The sequence below is a fragment of the Oncorhynchus gorbuscha genome, linkage group LG10, assembly GCF_021184085.1.
Source record: "Oncorhynchus gorbuscha isolate QuinsamMale2020 ecotype Even-year linkage group LG10, OgorEven_v1.0, whole genome shotgun sequence".
Lineage (NCBI taxonomy): Eukaryota > Metazoa > Chordata > Actinopteri > Salmoniformes > Salmonidae > Oncorhynchus > Oncorhynchus gorbuscha.
This window is the reverse complement of record NC_060182.1, coordinates 10,573,259-10,592,963: the sequence shown is the minus strand read 5'-3', so window position 1 is coordinate 10,592,963 and position 19,705 is coordinate 10,573,259. Positions and strand designations below refer to the sequence as shown.

Here is a 19,705-nt window from a genome sequence, read left to right as displayed (position 1 = left end):
TCTGGGCCCTGTATGGCCCTGACTGTAGCCCACCTCTGGGCCCTGTATGGCCTCTGGGCCCTGTATGGTCCTGACTGTAGCCCACCTCTGGGCCCTGTATGCCCCTGACTGTAGCCCACCTCTGGGCCCTGTATGCCCCTGACTGTAGCCCACCTCTGGGCTCTGTATGCCCCTGACTGTAGCCCGCCTCTGGGCCCTGTATGCCCCTGACTGTAGCCCACCTCTGGGCCCTATATGCCCCTGACTGTAGCCCACCTCTGGGCCCTGCAGTAGGTCCGTCTCACCTGTCAGAGCCAGGGTACGGATGCAGGTCTCCACCAGGCCTCTGTGTTGCTGCTGCAGCCAGGGACATTCCAGCAGACGCATGCTAGACTGGAGCAGCTGTGTTACTGTGGTGTGGTGGGTCTGGTTAAAGGCACAGAGGATATCAGAGTCACACAATGAGAATTCATTACACTTCCTGACAATACACAGGCTCTACAGTAAACGTTATATCATGACAAAGCCTCTGAGTAGGCAGCAGCAGTGTGCTGACCTGTAGAGAGGTGCTGTTTTCAGAGAAGGGGGAGCTGAAGAAGGCATTGATGGTGTCAAACACCACGTTGATGATGTACTTCTCCAGGATTGGGTCAGTCAGACGCTTCTCTCTCTTGTTACACACCTAGAGGGATTAGAGAGGACAAGAACTATAGATGAAAGGCCGGGGTCACTTTACCCAAAGACCCACGGGTCAGGTCAGGCAGTATGACCCTGCTAGGGCCCTCTGTTTCACGCCATCATGGGACATGCCTGCATTTGAACCTTTTTGTTTAAAGCTTTTTCATCAAACTGTCCCCTTATCTTTTTTATGTCAGATGGTCCAGCTCCATCCTCAGACAACCGCTTTCATGTTTGATGTAATTCTCATTTCTGGAAAAGGCTTAAAATACAGGATACAATCTTGCCATGTCATGTGATTGCGCAAAACACAGAGAGGATGAGACTTGTGGGTGAGAGTGGTCAGAGTGGTCCCATTGATTGGGGAGTGAGACTTACCCTGGCCATGTCCACGATGAAGTCCTCAAACAGTTTCCAGATGTGGTTGCTGGTGTAAATCTCCTTCATCTCTACCTCTGTGTCTACGTAGCAGTGATTCACAAAGTTCACATAGGCAACCTTCACCTGAGGAACACACACACACACACACACACAGCTGGGTCAGCAGTCTTTACATTTTGTAATGATATTGTTAACATTACCTTAGACATTTACATTACATTTAAGTCATTTAGTAGACGCTCTTATCCAGAGCGACTTACAAATTGGTGCATTCACCTTATGACATCCAGTGGAACAGTCACTTTACAATAGTGCATCTAAATCTTAAAGGGGGGGGGGTGAGAGGGATTACTTATCCTATCCTAGGTATTCCTTAAAGAGGTGGGGTTTCAGGTGTCTTAGCAGGTATATGTCCACAGATCATTACATGCTGCTGTGTTTTTTTCTAAATGAGGATAATATAGGCTACTAACTAATTAATTATATGCCTGTTCCATTTGAGACATACCTCTGTGATACAGTCCTCGTGTGTGACCACTCTCACCACGTCCTCTAGGGGCAGCAGCGAGGTACATTTGATCTCTGTGTAAACGTTCTTTCCCTCAGCGCAGGCAGATAGCAGCTCCACCAGGGAGATGTGGTAGCGCAGGGGGCTGTGCTCCTGAACCCCCTCCCTGGACTCTGCCATCAGCTCCAGCATGGTGGAAAATGACGCCTTGTCATTATAAACACCACCACATCCTCACCGGCGTTGGTTAACTAGAGGGGAGACAACCACACCGTGTGAGATGAACAGTTACGTCATTATCGATGTGATTCATGTGGCTGGATGTGGGTCATCTGTTATTTTAGTAGCGTTTCACACCCAAACTTTGGATTGTGAAACAGACTAGACAAGATAAACACGGAAAAAAACTTCAGCATTATTTACAACTTTTAGAGGTTGATTCCATACCAATTAAAAAGTCAGGGTTAACAATGCATTGTGGGGCAAGGTTCCTTACCTCAGTCATGATCATGTCCTGACACTTCTTCACATACTTCCCCTCGGCCTTGATGATGGTGTGCAGGAAGTTGAGGTACTGGACGTGGCGTCCGTGAGTGGCCAGGCAGTGGACGAAGTGCTGCAGCACGTTCTCACTGATCTCTGTACACAGTTGGTAGTTATTACTGAAGATGTGCTGAACCGTCTCAGCCTCCATGAGCTGGAGGGAGAGAAGGAAGAGAGAGGGGAAGGGGGAGAGAGAAAGAGAAACAGGTGAAGGGAGAGAGCGAGGGAGAAAGGGGGAGAGAGAAAGAGAGAGCGAGTGAGAGGGGGAAGGAAGGAACAGAGAGAAAGAGGGGAGAGGGAATGGGGAAGGGAGAGAGGGAGCAAGAGGATGAGAAGGAAGGGGAAGAGAGGGAGAGAAGGGGGAGAAGAGAGGGAGAGAAGGGGGAGAAGGGAGAAAGGGAGAGAGAGGGGAAGGGAGAAAGGGAGAGAGGGAAAGGGGGAGAGATGGTTCATTATTACGTCTGATGAGAATAGGATGGATGGAAGTGGAAAACAACATGGTGTGTGAATTCACTCACTCCTGGGTTCAGGAAGAGGCTGAGGTTCTTATGAAGCAGCACCTGGTTCTCCAGGTTCCCCATGCAGAACTTCTGCAGGAACAGGTGAGTGCACCTGATGATCCCTTGCATCTTGGTGTCATGCTGAGAACCAGGAAAGTGTGTGAGAGTGAGAGAGAGTGAGAGAGAGAGAGAGAGACAGAGAGAGAGGGGTCATGTTATTTAGGGTGGCTTTAAATAACAACACCGGGATGTTTTAGTAGATATGTTAGTATTGGACTATGTGTTTTGTTGTCAGTGTGGGGTTAAGGCACCGTTCACGTACATCACTCACCTGATCATATGACACCTGCAGCAGGTCCAGCATCACTTTGTGGGCTCCCATGTTCTTCAGGAGCCTCTGCTGCTTCTTCCACACCCCCGTGCTGCACATCTTATTCAGACGCTCCATGATCTGGAGGAAACAGAATGTCTTCAGAAATACAGCCCAACACTACTCCGCGGGGACTATGGGACATGCTAACCTGGGTGAAGGAAAACGTGACAGCTCCAATGGAAAAGATACACACCTCTCTGACTTTCTGGTAGTTCTCATTGCTCTTATCCAACTGCTCTTTCTTCAGGGTCCCATCCTCTAAGTCCATCTAAAAGGAAATCAGAAGTGCTGTTAGCACGGTGTTAGTTCCTACACTAAGTGCTGTTAGCACGGTGTTAGTTCCTACACTAAGTGCTGTTAGCACGGTGTTAGTTTCTACACTAAGTGCTGTTAGCACGGTGTTAGTTCCTACACTAAGTGCTGTTAGCACGGTGTTAGTTCCTACACTAAGTGCTGTTAGCACAGTGTTAATTTCTACACTAAGTGCTGTTAGCACAGTGTTAGTTTCTACACTAAGTGCTGTTAGCACGGTGTCAGCACGGTGTTAGTTTCTACACTAAGTGCTGTTAGCACGGTGTTAGTTCCTACACTAAGTGCTGTTAGCACGGTCTTAGTTCCTACACTGGTAATAATAGAGTTTCTTCAATCTAAAGCCCTCACCTCTACATTTTCATTTTTGTCCTTCTTCCCCTCCCCTGCTCCAGAGCCGTTCTTCTTGTCCACCCAGAGCTCAGACTTCTCCACCATGGTGCGGAGAAGGTCAAGGTCACTCTTTATCAGCTTGTAGTTATCAACATCCTGCCCCGAGATCAACAACTGGACCTGAGGACAACATGGAGAGAATTTCAGAGAGACCAGGAAACAAAGATAGCAAGAATATATAGATACTGTATAAGAACGAGATGGCAATTGAGTACTTGACGATACTGTACCAAGTTTATATTGGAGTGCAGGTCATTATTGTTTGTTTATTATTTGTTTTGCCTTCAGTGATTTCATCATTTTGAATTGATCTCCTTACCTGTTTAAAGGTGTGCAGCACCTCCTGTCTCTGGCTGAAGTGCTTGAAGAGCAGCTGGAGGGCCCCAGACACCAGTGGAGGGTAATCATGCATGGTGAGGTGGATCAACACCCTCAAGAACATTCGACCTCCCTCATCATCCACCTCTAGTATGCTGTTCCCCTTCCTGATAGGACACAGTCACAGGTTAGTATGCTGTTCCCCTTCCTGATAGGAGGACACAGTCACGGGTTAGCATGCTGTTCCCCTTCCTGACAAGAGGACACAGTCACGGGTTAGCATGCTGTTCCCCTTCCTGATAGGAGGACACAGTCACAGGTTAGCATGCTGTTCCCCTTCCTGATAGGAGGACACAGTCACGGGTTAGCATGCTGTTCCCCTTCCTGACAAGAGGACACAGTCACGGGTTAGCATGCTGTTCCCCTTCCTGATAGGAGGACACAGTCACAGGTTAGCATGCTGTTCCCCTTCCTGATAGGAGGACACAGTCACAGGTTAGCATGCTGTTCCCCTTCCTGATAGGAGGACACAGTCACGGGTTAGCATGCTGTTCCCCTTCCTGACAGGAGGACACAGTCACGGGTTAGCATGCTGTTACCCTTCCTGATAGGAGGACACAGTCACGGGTTAGCATGCTGTTACCCTTCCTGATAGGAGGACACAGTCACAGGTTAGCATGCTGTTACCCTTCCTGATAGGAGGACACAGTCACGGGTTAGCATGCTGTTACCCTTCCTGACAGAAGGACACAGTCACAGGTTAGCATGCTGTTACAATTCCTGACAGGAGGACACAGTCACAGGTTAGCATGCTGTTCCCCTTCCTGATAGGAGGACACAATCACGGGTTAGCATGCTGTTACCCTTCCTGATAGGAGGACACAGTCACAGGTTAGCATGCTGTTACCCTTCCTGACAAGAGGACATAGTCATGGGTTAGTATGTGCACCTCTGTATCTCAGTTGGTAGCGCATGGCTCTTGCAATACGAAGATTGTGGTTTCAATTCCCGGGACTGCCCATATGTAAAATGTATGCACTCATGAATGTAAGTCACTTTGAATAAAGGCATCTGCTAAATGACTTATTATTATAACAACAACACATGTTCTGGAGAAGGAATTCTGTAGTGAACCTACCCCACACCAAACATGGCCTCTGCCTGATCTCCTATGTGCTGCAGGTTGATGGTGGCTGTTTAAAGACAGAGTTAAGGATGTGGTTTATTGAGGTGGAGAGAAGCTGTTCAAAGAGGAATAATGTAGACAGCAATGGGTCCCTTAAAATAGCCACTGCACTACCTGCTTGCTCCATTGACGTTGTAGCATCGGCATCTGCCATGGGATAAACATCAACAAACTCTTTCTTGAAGACAGACAGCAGGAAGGAGAGCCGGTAGTCCAGGCGGACATTCAGGATAAACTGAAGATCAACAAGAGAAAGAACAGCGCTTAGCATTAAAAGGGATACATGAAGGGCTATGACTTGTTTTCCATTACAAGCATAAACACAACCCTATGAGAAGATGTCGTAGCTTCCAGTAGGTTTATCCAACCTGCAGGATTTCCAGTATTTTCAACTTGGTGTCCATGACGGTGATGTCCTGTTTGCCGATGCTGTCCTTGCTGCGGTTCGGTCCTTCTATAATGGAAACAGTCCTCCCTGGACCTCCAAACATGGACTGTTTCCTGGTCAGTACCATGGTGGACATCATCTGACCCACACCATGGATGGAACGCTTCATGTTCTTTCCTAAAACACAGAATGGGAGATGTAAAGAACCCTGAAACCACTTCATTGTTACGGAGATGGTGAAAAGCATTGAGGAAACCCGAATATGAACGTCAGTTGTACCGTCAGTTTGTTTTTCATAAAATGTGTGGTGATTGTCCCCTAATACTGTTGAATGCAGAGAAGAGGTGTTTCTTATCCTCTTACCACTGCCATCGTCCTGGAGCACAGGGTGAAGGGAAGGGTTGGGAATACAGTCAATGATTCCCAGAAGAGTGCGTGTCAACCTCAGCAGCTCAAAGAAACTGTAGAAGCCGAAGTAGATGAGGTGTCTGGCCAGGCTCACCACCTGAGGGGACAGAACATTCTAGCAGTTATCATTCTAGCAGTTATCATTCTAAAGTGGTAGCGAGCCAGAGAGTTCTTGTACCATTACCAAATATAGGTGTTTTTGAGGTATTCACAGTATTGTTAAATGGTAATAGGAATAAGGAGGGAATTGACACCTCATAGGTGAGTTTGTTCTTCTCCTCGTCAGCGAAGGGCAGGTCGTCATGGAGGACGTTGTTGAGGTACTCCTCCATGAACACCATGGTGTTGGCAAACTTGTTCTTCTTATTGTCCCGCAAGTCATCCATGTTGGAATCATAACTAAGCAAGGGAAGAGATAAAGAAATACACAGCCTTAGTTCAACTGTACCTCAATGTGCACAATGGAATGTTCTGGGAAAAAATGCTTGAAGTCTCACTCTTTAATTGTGATGGAGGTTGGGATCTCTGTCCACAGACGTGCAAACTTGACAGGGGTCACCAGCTCCTGAGGGTCTCGGTCGACGTGCGTGTGCAGCATGAGTCTGCAGAAGGAGGCTCTGAGGTCAAAGGGCAGCGTCTCGTCCATCATACACAGGAAAATGAGTTCCACATCCAGCTGCTTAGAGATCTCACCTATGGCCAGGTACTGGCGGTCCAGACATATCCGAGCATACAGCTTCAGCTGGTACCTGCAGGGACAAAGGGGAAGGTTTGAGAATGAAGCATACACAAGACTATCCTAGGATAGGATAAGTACCCCCCCCCCCCCCTTTAAGATTTAGATGCACTATTGTAAAGTGACTGTTCCACTGGATGTCATAAGGTGAATGCACCAATTTGTAAGTCGCTCTGGATAAGAGCGTCTGCTAAATGACTTAAATGTAAATGTAAATGTAAAGTAGGTCACAGGGTTGAAATACTTCAGATTAGTACAATTTCATGTTCACATGACCTTTAGTAACCGACAATTCCCATATCTAGACATAAGGGAAGGGGTGCAACTTTCACTTTCACAGTGGACTCCCGCATTATGAAATTGCATTTTTGTCCTCCCCCCAGTTTTATCATTGCACTGTGATACAAAACAAGGCACCGGTGTGCTTTAGGACCATGCGGATACCTCAGAGAGGTCAGGTAGGCAAAGCTGGTGTATAGGACCAGCATGGGAGGGATGAACAGCGGCTGTCTGTTACGCTCTTTCAATGAGTTGTGAATGCAAGCAGAGCAGAAACTGGCTACTCTTTAGTTGACTGACCTAGCTGGCAAGGTGACTGCTGTTTGACAGGGGGAAGGGGGAGTATTTATTCCCAGTGCTGAGCTATTAGTGTAACTGACATGTTGCGTCAGCTAATGTTTCATTCCCTCTCGACTGAAGTGAATGAGCTACTAGCAGCTTGCTAGTAGCTACCATAGCCAGTTGAGCTCTAACTATCTGTCGGGTAGCAGTATCTAACAGCTCGCGTGTATGGAAATGTTTTGTAGCCTTTGTTTTGTCCCATTTCAACAGAAGTCAATTTGATGATGTACCATTAGCTAGAGCGAGCCAAAAGTTGGCTAACGCCAACTAGCTCACTAACCTTAGCTAATTTTTTTGTCTCAATCCACACTAGGCAAAATTATTGAAAACCGATATTGTATTTGTTTTTTTCAGCGCAATGTGAGTTTTTATTAGTCAGTAACTTATCTCCCCCACTTCTAAAACAAAAGTTGCGCCCGCTGATGATAGATACGTAGTCTCCTTCAGGATAAATAAAAGGTTAAATAAATAAATCCATCTACCTATAGTATCTGAGCACGTTCTCGTCATGGGCGTTCCCCTGTCTGGCCTCCTGGGCTAGTTGTCTGATGCCCTTCTCTTGCTTCTCATTGGTCTTGTCAGTCCAGACCAGCCACACCTCATCATCGTCAGCATACTCCTCCATGCCCATGAATTCAGTGGCATGGGGCATCTCTTTGGGCACGCGCCGTCTGCATGGGAAAACACATTAGATCATGAACACTCAACCCAGAAGAAAACACACACACACACACACAGAGAGAGAGAGGCCATTGCATGTCAACTGTATTTGCTTTTGTGTGTGTAGGAATATACACAGTAAAGAAGAGCACCACTTACTCAGTCTTGATGAGAATGTCTTGGTTCCTGGGATCCAGCACACACTTACAGATCAACTCCTGAGTTACAGAAATGGCCACGTTATTGGACACACAAAGATCTGACAAGTAGTCCAGAAACCTGAGGGGAAACAGGCCAATGTTTAAGTTACACCACAAAGGTTATGAATTAACATAAATATTATTTGAATATTAGTTTGGGGGGGGGGGGTCTCTCTCCTCACCTGGGTTCCCTGTTCTTGCGGACCAGGCTAACGAAGGTCTCCACCTCCTTCTTAGTGATGTGTTTCTCCAGCAGCTTGCGGTTGTTGTGCAGCAGGGCAGTGATGGTGTCCTCAGCCAGGATGTCATAGCCAATCTGAGACTGCATCAACCCAAACTGCTTGGCTATGTGTTCCTGAGGGAGGGGCAGAGTGGGGATTTTTTTTGTGCTGTCAGCCACTTTGTGTATCATCCAAGTGGCCTGTTGCTCTACATGCTCTACATTGGGGCGGCAGCGTAGCCTAGTGGTTAGAGCGTTGGACTAGTAACCGGAAGGTTGCGAGTTCAAATCCCCGAGCTGACAAGGTACAAATCTGTCGTTCTGCCCCTGAACAGGCAGTTAACCCACTGTTCCCAGGCCGTCATTGAAAATAAGAATATGTTCTTAACTGACTTGCCTGGTTAAATAAAGGTCAAATTTAAAAGTTAAAAAAATTCAGCTCCAGCATTTAGCAGCTAAAGAGGCCCAGGGATCAATCATTTTATATTGGGTCAGGAAAAGTAATCTACCCTGTTACAGAATGTGAGTCGATGTGGTGTACAGTACCTGGTTCTTGCGGTAGTCCTGCTGTGAATGTCGCAGCACCCGGTAACAGAGGCGAAACATGTACTGGTAAGGGGAATTCTTCTGGTCTGACAGCTCCTCCAATCGCAGCAATGGGCCTTCTTCCCCTTTATCCTTGAACGGGGCCTTCAGGATCCCAAAGATCTGTGGCGGGACAAAAGAATAAAGAAATATTCAAGGTAACATGTGACAATGTGGATATAATTATGACAAGAAAAGATAATCCTATATGTGATCACCGATCTGATGTTTCGGCAGGAGCCATTACACTAGGCTTGTTTAAAATGGTTCTTCTGACCTGTTTGAGGATGTTTTGTTCCCTCATGAGTTTCTGTCTCTCTCGGTTGACCTTGGTCATCACCACATCTAGCACAACCTGACCGCTGTTGGGCGTGTCCACCACAAAGAACACCAGATCCTCTAGCAGCTTAATGGCAAACCTACAGTGTCAAGGAAAAGGACACACACACACAGCTGTTACTGGTCTGGCCAGGGAACTAACCCTATTGACTGCTACAGTGCTAAAAAAGCTCTTAAAATACTGACCTCAATCAAGTAGAACGGAGAAGAAACAGACCAAAAGCTTTCTTTCATAAAAATGGTTTGATTTCATGGATATATTTTTTTTTAAACCTTTTCTGCAGACACTTTACCTTCTGTCATTGGGGCTGATAAATCCCTCGTTAAACCTGTCCACTACGGTGCTCAACATGAAACTGGCATCGTTGGCAAAGTCCAGGTCCCGGATCTCCATCACTGGCACTGACACGATGGCAAAGGCCTCCTTATCCTCTTTGGTAGGACAGGTGCCCAGCTGAGAGAGGGACATGGATCAGAAAAACTGTCTGTTGTCTGACAGGAAGTCAGTGTTAAGTGACAGTGAGTTTACAACAAACATCCTGTGCCTACCATGAGTCTAATAGGTCTCTCCTCATCTATATCTATGGGCACGTTGGTACTCTGGATCCACGTGTTGGTGCATAGGTGTCTGAGGCGCACATACGAATTCCTGAGAGGAAGAAAGTTTACAATAGAGAGCCAGTGAAACATACTGTAAGTCTTTGCTGTATGGTACAGTCTGTGCAGAGTCGATGCAGTACACTACCTTGGCACAAAGGAGTCTGTTTTCTGCAGAGTTGTGGGGTCTAGCTCAAACAAAGAGGCAATGTCATTCCCATGTGGCATAGCCGACAGCTTGTACTTGATCCTCTCGCCCAACATCTTCAGTTTTCTTCTACTGTCCTGCTACAGAGGGCAGGGGTCAAGGGTCAGGGTTTAACACAGTAACACTGACTGTCAGCATTACACCGGCATGAGTAACCCTGGACAGTCAAATAATATAGTGTGCGTACCGTATCGTCGATCACCGACGTCTGGATTTCGACGCCGTCACCTTTGTAACCCGGATTTTCCTAAAGCAACGATAACAACACATCGATGCTCCGAGGTAAAACGACCCAAACGTCAATACATCAATTTAAATGAACAACATCACTACAATGAACCACAACGTGGTGACTAAAAGCCGTGGTCCTAAAAGCAGTATTTATCAGGGTGTTACCTCAGCTGCCAGGTAACTCCCTGTGGCAAGGTGTTTAAAACGATAGAGAGTGTTCCAGTGTCCAGCCCCTCCTCGACACGGATCATGATGCACCACCTTGTGGGGGGGGGGGGGGAGAAATCACACCATCAAAAACAAACCTCAGGTCTTTCCTTAAACCATTTAGCTACGGTACAAGAGCATATTGTGTGTGTGTGTGTGTGTGTGTGTGTGTGTGTGTGTGTGTGTGTGTGTGTGTGTGTGTGTGTGTGTGTGTGTGTGTGTGTGTGTGTGTGTGTGTGTGTGTGTGTACCAACCTCCACTTCCCACAGAGCATTGGAGCTAGTGGCAGAGGTAGCAGACTGGCGCAGGGTGGTACGGAGGAACACATGCAGCTTGACCTTGTACTCGTCACAGGTCAGGAACTTCTCCTGCTCCGCATGGAACAACCGCACCACATCCCCCTGACAGGACACAGCAGCAAAGTGATGTGCTCGTCTCAAGCTGGAGGTTCTAATGCTATTATTCCTGTTAGAGGAGTGAAGAAGAAATGGATCACAGTGATAGATGGTGTACGGCAAGGACGTTACTTACTCCTTTCAAGACCTCATCCTTATGGTCACTGAACATCATGAACAGGTTGATCTTCCAGCTGGTGCTGCTGTTCACAGAGTTTACCTGCAGAGGGACACACACACACACCATGGCACACCTGTTGCATCTACAGTAGACTCATCTGGATAACCCAGAGCTAAAATCTCAACGAGTAGATCTGTTTCACAAGAGATTATCATTACAGATATCCATTATTGCCGTCAGTAACAACTGTTTTTGTGTGTGTGTGTGTGTGTGTGTGTGTGTGTGTGTGTGTGTGTGTGTGTGTGTGTGTTCGGTGCGTGGGTGTGTGTGTTCGGTGCGTGGGTGGTGTGTGTGTGTGTGTGTGTGTGTGTTCGGTGCGTGTGGGTGTTCGGTGCGTGGGTGTGTGTGTGTGTGTTGTGTGTGCGTGTGTGGGTGTGTGTGTGTGTGTGTGTGTGTTCGGTGCGTGGTGTGTGTGTGTGTGTGTTCGGTGCGTGGGTGTGTGTGTGTGTGTGTTCGGTGCGTGGGTGTGTGTGTGTTCGGTGCGTGGGTGGGTGTGTGTGTGTGTGTGTGTGTTCGGTGCGTGGGTGGGTGTGTGTGTGTGTGTTCGGTGCGTGGGTGGGTGTGTGTGTGTGTGTGTTCGGTGCGTGGGTGGGTGTGACAGGAAGAAGCCTGACTCTTCCAGAGAGTTTGGATGAATCAGACGATGGGGTTATGACGACAGAACTCTCCATTACCTCTTTGCATCCAGTGTGGTCGGAGAGCTCATAGTTGCTGGCGTGTAGGGGCTGGCCTGCATTCACTGGGTTCAGGATCACCTTGTCTCCCACCACTACCTGCAGAACAACACATGACCAGACTGGTTGCGGTTATGTACCTTGGATGACTGATAATTCCGACCGATGTCTGTACTCATCACAGTGAGAGAAAAAAACAAGTCAATGCTATAATTGGCAGTATCCTTCTGGATAGTGGTTATGGTACTTTTCTTGGTGAAGCTAACATTTTAGGTTAGTGTGTATTAATGTCATTTGAGTCTGTACTGTAATAAGAGTTAGTTGAGTTACATTGTCTCCGTTGGCCCTTAGCTTCCAGAAGGGTTGGATGAACATCCAGGAGCCCTCATTCCCCATCCCGTCCAGGGTGACCCGCATGGCATTCTTCTCCAGCAGGGCAGGCAGACGCTTATTCACAGTCAGGTATTTATTACTCTTCATATGCAGCAGCTGTCAGCCAGGATACGTAACACACAAAAAGACAGGCACACGGGCCTCTGTTAAAACCTCCCCCCAAAAAAATCACTCACTTTCATATCATGTCTGTGATAATGTGCTGTTATGACAGTAGGTTGACATGCATAGAATGCACCACTATCCTATCAAGAATGGGAATCAGCCAGTCAGGGAACCACTTAAGAAAGCATGGTTAGAAGACCAAGATGAATAGTCCTAAAACCATGTATCGACAGACAGGATTCCCACCAGATGTTGTCATTCAGAGACTATGCTGTCTCAGACATTTCAATAGGAGATAATGGAGGGGAAAGTAGCACACCTGTCCTCGCTGAAGCTTATTATGGTTAAAAAGAGATTAAAAAAGGAGAATTAGGGTTGCAAACTTCCTGGGAATTTTCAATAAATTCCCTGTTTTTTCCAGAAATCCTGGTTGGAGGATTATGTATTTCCTGCTTATTCCCTCTAACTGGGATTCCCGGAAACCAGATAATTTATTGAACATTCACAGAATGTTACAACTCTAAGGAGAATAAAGGACTGGGGGAAACCTGAGGAAGGGTGAGGGTGTGTCCAGACCTGAGAAGAACATCAGTAAATCCCCAAAGCTAAATTAGACCTTACTTCCTGGAAGATAAAGTGACTGCAGGTCACAGCAGGTTAGTTGTACTGCATTGTATGCTTGTCATTGTGATAACCCCAAGGTGTGCTGTGTGTACTCGCTGTACAGCCATTAACAGATTACAGCTAGTGATCTCCAGAGAGACAGACTCCCCTTTTGTCTTCAACCCTCCCCTACCTCTCCCCCCTCAGTCCGTCAGAAGGACATCTACACTACACAGTTGAATCACACCTATAATGTCTGCCCAGATCAGCGAGGGCTCTTAACATAGACTCTTCACTGTGTGTCCCACCATTCTGTAAGTGTATTCATCTTCAGATAGCTAGGTGGGACAACCACATATCAGGGTCTTTGTAAGCGTATTCATCTTCAGATAGCTAGGTGGGACAACCATATATCAGGGTCATTGTAAGTGTATTCATCTTCAGATAGCTAGGTGGGACAACCATATATCAGGGTCATTGTAAGTGTATTCATCTTCAGATAGCTAGGTGGGACAACCATATATCAGGGTCATTGTAAGTGTATTCATCTTCAGATAGCTAGGTGGGACAACCATATATCAGGGTCATTGTAAGATACACAACCCAACCAAGCCGCACTGCTTCTTAACACAGCGCGCATCCAACCCGGAAGCCAGACGCACCAATGTGTGGGAAGAAACACAGTGCACCTGGCGACCTTGGTTAGCGCGCACTGCGCCCGGCCCGCCACAGGAGTCGCTAGTGCGTGATGAGACAAGGATATCCCTACCGGCCAAGCCCTCCCTAACGACGCTAGGCTAATTGTGCATCGCCCCACGGACCTCCCGGTCACGGCCTCTTACGACAGAGCCTGGGCACGAACCCAAAGTCTCTAATGGCACAGCTGGCGCTGCAGTACAGCGCCCTTAACCACTGCGTTTGTGGGAGGCCCCAGAACGTTTGTTTCTGAACATTCTCCGAAATATTTGAGAAACATTCCCAACGTCAAACCAGTTGGAGAACAATCCTAGAACACGACTAAAATGTAAATTAAATGTAAACACGTTTGAACTTTTAGGAAAAGTTCTGTTAAAAGTAAATACCTGGAAAATAATGTTTGTCATTTAATGTGTTGAGAATGTTCCAAAGCCAAGCAAGTACCCTGCACCATTTCCCAGAATGTTGTGGGAAGGTTGTAACATAACCTTAGGACAACCACACTCTCACCAAGCTCTATGTGACATATGGTTCTCTGAACGTTGGGTGCTCGCTGGGTGCATACTTGCTGAAAGTGATTCAACACACAGGTATTCTGGGACCACTCCCTGATCGATAATGTGCAGGTGTGCTCAAACCCTTCACCAGACACATTACTGACTGGTGATCTGCAGACTCATCACTGACAATGTGCAGGTGTGCTCAAACCCTTCACCAGACACATTACTGACTGGTGATCTGCAGACTCATCACACTGACAATGTGCAGGTGTGCTCAAACCCTTCACCAGACTCATCACTGACAATGTGCAGGTGTGCTCAAACCCTTCACCAGACACATTACTGACTGGTGATCTGCAGACTCATCACACTGACAATGTGCAGGTGTGCTCAAACCCTTCACCAGACTCATCACACTGACAATGTGCAGGTGTGCTCAAGCTTCCCTTCAGGTACAAGACCAGCCATTCATTGACATCGGCCTAATCCAATTGCATTACGCTGCTGCTACTCTCTTATTAACTATGCATAGTCACTTTAATAAACCCACCTACATGTATATACTACCTCAATTACCTCAAATAAGCATTGACTCTGTACCAGTACCCCCTGTATATAGCCTCGCTATTGTTATTTACTGCTGCTCTTTAAATTATTTGTTACTTTTATCTCACTTTTTTTGTGGGTATTTTCTTAAAACTGCATTCTTGGTTAGGGGCTCGTAAGTAAGCATTTCACTGTAAGGCCTACTACACCTGTTGTGTTTGGCGCTTGATTTGATTTGTTTGATGTATTTGATATTGTTCCACTCATTCCCCTCCAGAGATTACCACGAGCCCGTCCTCCCCAGTTAAGGTGCCACCAACCTCCTGTGCTCAACAGTGCTGCTGGGAATGCAGACCTTACCTGAATGTGTGCTGCTGATAATGCAGACCTTACCTGAATGTGTGCTGCTGATAATGCAGACCTTACCTGAATGTGTGCTGCTGGGAATGCAGACCTTACCTGAATGTGTGCTGCTGATAATGCAGACCTTACCTGAATGTGTGCTGCTGGGAATGCAGACCTTACCTGAATGTGTGCTGCTGATAATGCAGACCTTACCTGAATGACAGTGCTGATAATGCAGACCTTACCTGAATGTTTGGGAATGCAGACCTTACCTGAATGTTGCTTGGGAATGCAGACCTTACCAGATTGAATGTGTGCTGCTGGGAATGCAGTTACCTGAATGTGTGCTCTGATAATGCAGACCTTACCTGAATGTTCTGCTGATAATGCAGCCCTTACCTGAATGTGTTCTACTGCTGGGAATGCAGACCTGACCTGAATGTTCTGATAATGCAGACCTACCTGAATGACAGTGTTCTACTGTTTCTAGCCTGGCGCCATGGACCTTCTTGTTTACTGTTTCTAGCCTCTGTTTTTGCTCCAGATTAGAAGCATGCTGTGGAGAACAAGGAAAGGTTTCATCAGTGTCCAATGTATTGTCTCTAACCTGATAGTATGACCCTTGTTCTACTGTTTCTAACCTGATGGTATGACCCTTGTTCTACTGTTTCTAGCCTGGCGGTATGACCTGTGTTCTACTGTTTCTAGCCTGGCAGTATGACCCTTGTTCTACTGTTTCTAGCCTGGCGGTATGACCTGTGTTCTACTGTTTCTAGCCTGGCGGTATGACCCTTGTTCTACTGTTTCTAGCCTGGCGGTATGACCCTTGTTCTACTGTTTCTAACCTGATGGTATGACCCTTGTTCTACTGTTTCTAGCCTGGCGGTATGACCCTTGTTCTACTGTTTCTAACCTGATGGTATGACCTGTGTTCTACTGTTTCTAACCTGATGGTATGACCCTTGTTCTACTGTTTCTAGCCTGGCGGTATGACCTGTGTTCTACTGTTTCTAGCCTGGCGGTATGACCCTTGTTCTACTGTTTCTAGCCTGGCGGTATGACCCTTGTTCTACTGTTTCTAGCCTGGCGGTATGACCCTTGTTCTACTGTTTCTAACCTGATGGTATGACCTGTGTTCTACTGTTTCTAACCTGATGGTATGACCCTTGTTCTACTGTTTCTAGCCTGGCGGTATGACCTGTGTTCTACTGTTTCTAGCCTGATGGTATGACCTTGTTCTACTGTTTCTAGCCTGATGTTTCTATGCCTTGTATGACCCTTGTTCTATTGTTTCTAGCCTGGCGGTATGACCCTTGTTCTACTGTTTCTAGCCTGGCGGTATGACCCTTGTTCTACTGTTTCTAGCCTGGCGTTATGACCCTTGTTCTACTGTTTCTAGCCTGGCGTTATGACCCTTGTTCTACTGTTTCTAGCCTGGCGGTATGACCCTTGTTCTACTGTTTCTAGCCTGGCGGTATGACCCTTGTTCTACTGTTTCTAGCCTGGCGGTATAACCCTTGTTCTACTGTTTCTAGCCTGGCGTTATGACCCTTGTTCTACTGTTTCTAGCCTGGCGTTATGACCCTTGTTCTACTGTTTCTAGCCTGGCGGTATGACCCTTGTTCTACTGTTTCTAACCTGGCGTTATGACCCTTGTAAGTATCTTTTACCTGTAGTTTCTGAAGTAGCACCACATCAGCAATCTTGTCCTTCTCATGCTTGGCCTGCTTGGCTTTCCAGAACTGTTTCTGTGCAGAGTAGCGGTTCATGGGACACACTTTGAAGAGGCAGTCTAAGACAAAATAGTGTGATTTAAAGAGTTAAGATTGCTAATAAGGGGACTGGTGAGTAATTCAATGTTGTAGATGTTTTGGTTTAAAATATTAAAAACCTGTTTAATATAATGTGTGTGTGTGTGTGGGGGGGGGCACTGTCTAGTGAGGCACTGTTTTACAATTACTATGCCAAGATGGCTGCCACTCTCCTGAGCATCTATGTACTTTATAGCAAAGATGAGCTGTGTCACTGTCTGAGCAAATGTATATCGCTTCCACATTAAATGAATAGTTTGCTTAGGGAAGAAGAAAACGGTTATTTGCCCCACACCCACCATAGGGGAGAGTGGATCTGGGTGTCAGGTAAATATTGACTCTCCTCATCCTCAGAGGGATATCCTGTTTTTAAAGGAGCCTAATACTAATATTGGAGATGAAGGACATCAGCTGACGGTCTGTGTGCTCTGCTCTGTGAGTACAGTAGTTGTTACCTGTCACACAGGTCTGGCAGGGAGGTTCTATCAGCACCATAACTGCAAACGTCCTTAAAATGCATGTCACCCCCCTCAGCAATATTGAAATGTCAACTTTGATACAGTCGAGTTGTGGCAGGCACTGGAGGCTGTAGCACCTTAATTGGGGAGGACGGGGCTCGTGGTAATGGCTGGAGCGGAATGCTATCAAATACATCAAACGTGATCTTGTGTTTGAAACCATTCCATTCCCATTCGCTCCATTCTGGCCATTATTATGATCAGTCCTCCCATCACCAGCCTCCAGTGGTAGCAGGATAAATCTTTATAAAGGGAATCATGCAAACTACTGACAGAATATTCGGGGTGGCAGGGTAGCGTAGTGGTTAGACTAGTTGGAGCGTTGGACTAGTAACTGGAAGGTTGTAAGTTCAAACCCCCGAGCTCACAAGGTACAATGCTGTCGTTCTGCCCCTGAACAGGCAGTTAACCCACTGTTCCTAGGCCGTCATTGAAAATAAGAATTTGTTCTTAACTGACTTGCCTAGTTAAATAAAGGTAAAATAAAAAATTAAATATTAGTCATATAAAAACCATCATATGGGAAACAATTATAGTGTTATTAGACTGTACTTGACAGTATTGCTGAGACTTCTGGGACAACAATATGTTTATTTCGATGGGCAGGTTGTCTTGTCTGTTTAAACTGAGATCCACGGAGTATGACATCAATGAACCTTCGATCAGACAGAAATGCACGGAATGCGTGTCACCCCAGTGATGGAATCAGAGACAACTAAGTGTGGGTTAGGAAAAAAAGTGTATGCTGTCTTCATTTGGAGTCTGTTCTCTCTGGTGCCCATATCAAGCTGAGTAGGCAGAGCTGTACATTCCCCGTATGTCACAGTCATGGGCACACTGAGTCACAAGCAAACACACAACAACATATTGTGAATCACTCTCACAAACACATAGGGAAGTATGCATGCACACATGTACATAACACTCCCACAATGCACCCACACACTACTAATCTGACCTCTGAACTTCTTGGGGGGATTGTCCAGGTCCCCTGCAGCTGGCTCTACCACACATCTGTCATCCACTAACCTGGGGAGAAACACAACACACAGGAGATCAACACTTGCACTGCATTGTTTGTTGACGTACCCCAAAAATCCACAGCCCCCCCCATGGATTTACTCCAGGTCTCATTGTGGTCAGACTTCAGTAGCTAACCACTGTGAGAGCTAGTGACTTAAAGGACTTGCTAGTGACGTAGCCCTTTCCTGCAGTCAAATTACCTAGTGGCCTCATGGGTGGAATGTTAATATTTTTCATAATCAACAAAAAACAATCTACACACAATACCCCATAATATGCAAATAAATTAATTTAAAATCCTACAATGTGATTTTCTAAAAATTGTCAAAGACTCCAGCCACCCTAGTCAGAGACTGTTCTCTCTGCTACTGCACAGCAAGCGGTACAGGAGCTGCAAGTCTAGGTCCAAGAGGCTTCTAAACAGCTTCTACCCCCAAGCCATAAAACTCCTGAACATACATCTAATCAAAAGGATACCCAGACTATTTGCATCCACCCCCCTCTTTTACACTGCTGCTACTCTGTTATTATCTATGCCAATTGTCACTTCAATAACTCCACCTACAAGTACATACTACCTAAATTACCTAGACTAACCGGTGCCCCCGAACATCGACTTTGTACTGTTACACCCTATATATAGCCTCCACATTGACTCTGTACCGGTACCCCCTGTATATAGCCTCCACATTGACTTTGTACCGTAACACCCTGTATATAGCCTCCACATCGACTCTGTACCGTAACACCCTGTATATAGCCTCCACATTGACTCTGTACTGGTACCCCCTGTATATAGCCTCCACATTGACTCTGTACTGGTACCCCCTGTATATAGCCTCCACATTGACTCTGTACTGGTACCCCCTGTATATAGCCTCGCTGCTGTTACTTTACTGCTGCTCTTTCATTATTTATTACTTTTACTTTTTATTTTTTTAGGTATTTTTCTTAACTGCATTGTTGGTTAAGGGCTTGTAAGTAAGCAGTACACTAAGGTCTACTACACACTACGCCGCATGTGACAAATAAAATGTGATTTCATTTGAAACTCAAAATTGAATATATTTCAACACTGTATCTGTCATGGCGTCTTCTTTTTTAAGCCCATATGTCACGTTCTGACCTTAGTTCCTTTTGTTTTGTCTGTGTTTTGGTACGGTCAGGACGTGAGTTGGTGTGGGCAGTCTGTTTTTCTATGTTGGTTTATGTGTTTGGCCTGGTATGGATCTCAATCAGAGGCAGGTGTCGTTAGTTGTCTCTGATTGAGAATCACACTTAGGCAGCCTGGTTGTCTCTGATTGAGAATCACACTTAGGCAGCCTGGTTGTCTCTGATTGAGAATCA

At 46.3% G+C, this 19,705-nt stretch overlaps 1 protein-coding gene across 1 annotated transcript in view; it reads right to left on the bottom strand.

The window, feature by feature from the left end:
• The window catches only part of LOC124045536 (inositol 1,4,5-trisphosphate receptor type 3-like), a 53,413-nt gene that overhangs the window by 17,005 nt on the left and 16,703 nt on the right, over positions 1 to 19,705 (bottom strand). Inside the window, 35 exon segments of the mRNA XM_046364884.1 lie at positions 285 to 405; positions 536 to 661; positions 1,036 to 1,161; positions 1,547 to 1,767; positions 1,770 to 1,797; positions 2,043 to 2,243; positions 2,608 to 2,730; positions 2,921 to 3,040; positions 3,156 to 3,230; positions 3,623 to 3,784; positions 3,984 to 4,149; positions 5,121 to 5,175; positions 5,283 to 5,403; positions 5,537 to 5,733; positions 5,920 to 6,061; positions 6,219 to 6,363; positions 6,462 to 6,713; positions 7,804 to 7,992; positions 8,141 to 8,260; positions 8,364 to 8,536; positions 8,948 to 9,109; positions 9,264 to 9,405; positions 9,619 to 9,779; positions 9,875 to 9,974; positions 10,071 to 10,210; positions 10,318 to 10,377; positions 10,527 to 10,622; positions 10,823 to 10,969; positions 11,100 to 11,183; positions 11,819 to 11,917; positions 12,149 to 12,307; positions 15,220 to 15,251; positions 15,505 to 15,562; positions 16,677 to 16,798; positions 18,294 to 18,364. Of these exon segments, the coding sequence (XP_046220840.1) occupies positions 285 to 405; positions 536 to 661; positions 1,036 to 1,161; positions 1,547 to 1,767; positions 1,770 to 1,797; positions 2,043 to 2,243; positions 2,608 to 2,730; positions 2,921 to 3,040; positions 3,156 to 3,230; positions 3,623 to 3,784; positions 3,984 to 4,149; positions 5,121 to 5,175; positions 5,283 to 5,403; positions 5,537 to 5,733; positions 5,920 to 6,061; positions 6,219 to 6,363; positions 6,462 to 6,713; positions 7,804 to 7,992; positions 8,141 to 8,260; positions 8,364 to 8,536; positions 8,948 to 9,109; positions 9,264 to 9,405; positions 9,619 to 9,779; positions 9,875 to 9,974; positions 10,071 to 10,210; positions 10,318 to 10,377; positions 10,527 to 10,622; positions 10,823 to 10,969; positions 11,100 to 11,183; positions 11,819 to 11,917; positions 12,149 to 12,307; positions 15,220 to 15,251; positions 15,505 to 15,562; positions 16,677 to 16,798; positions 18,294 to 18,364 (4,496 nt within the window).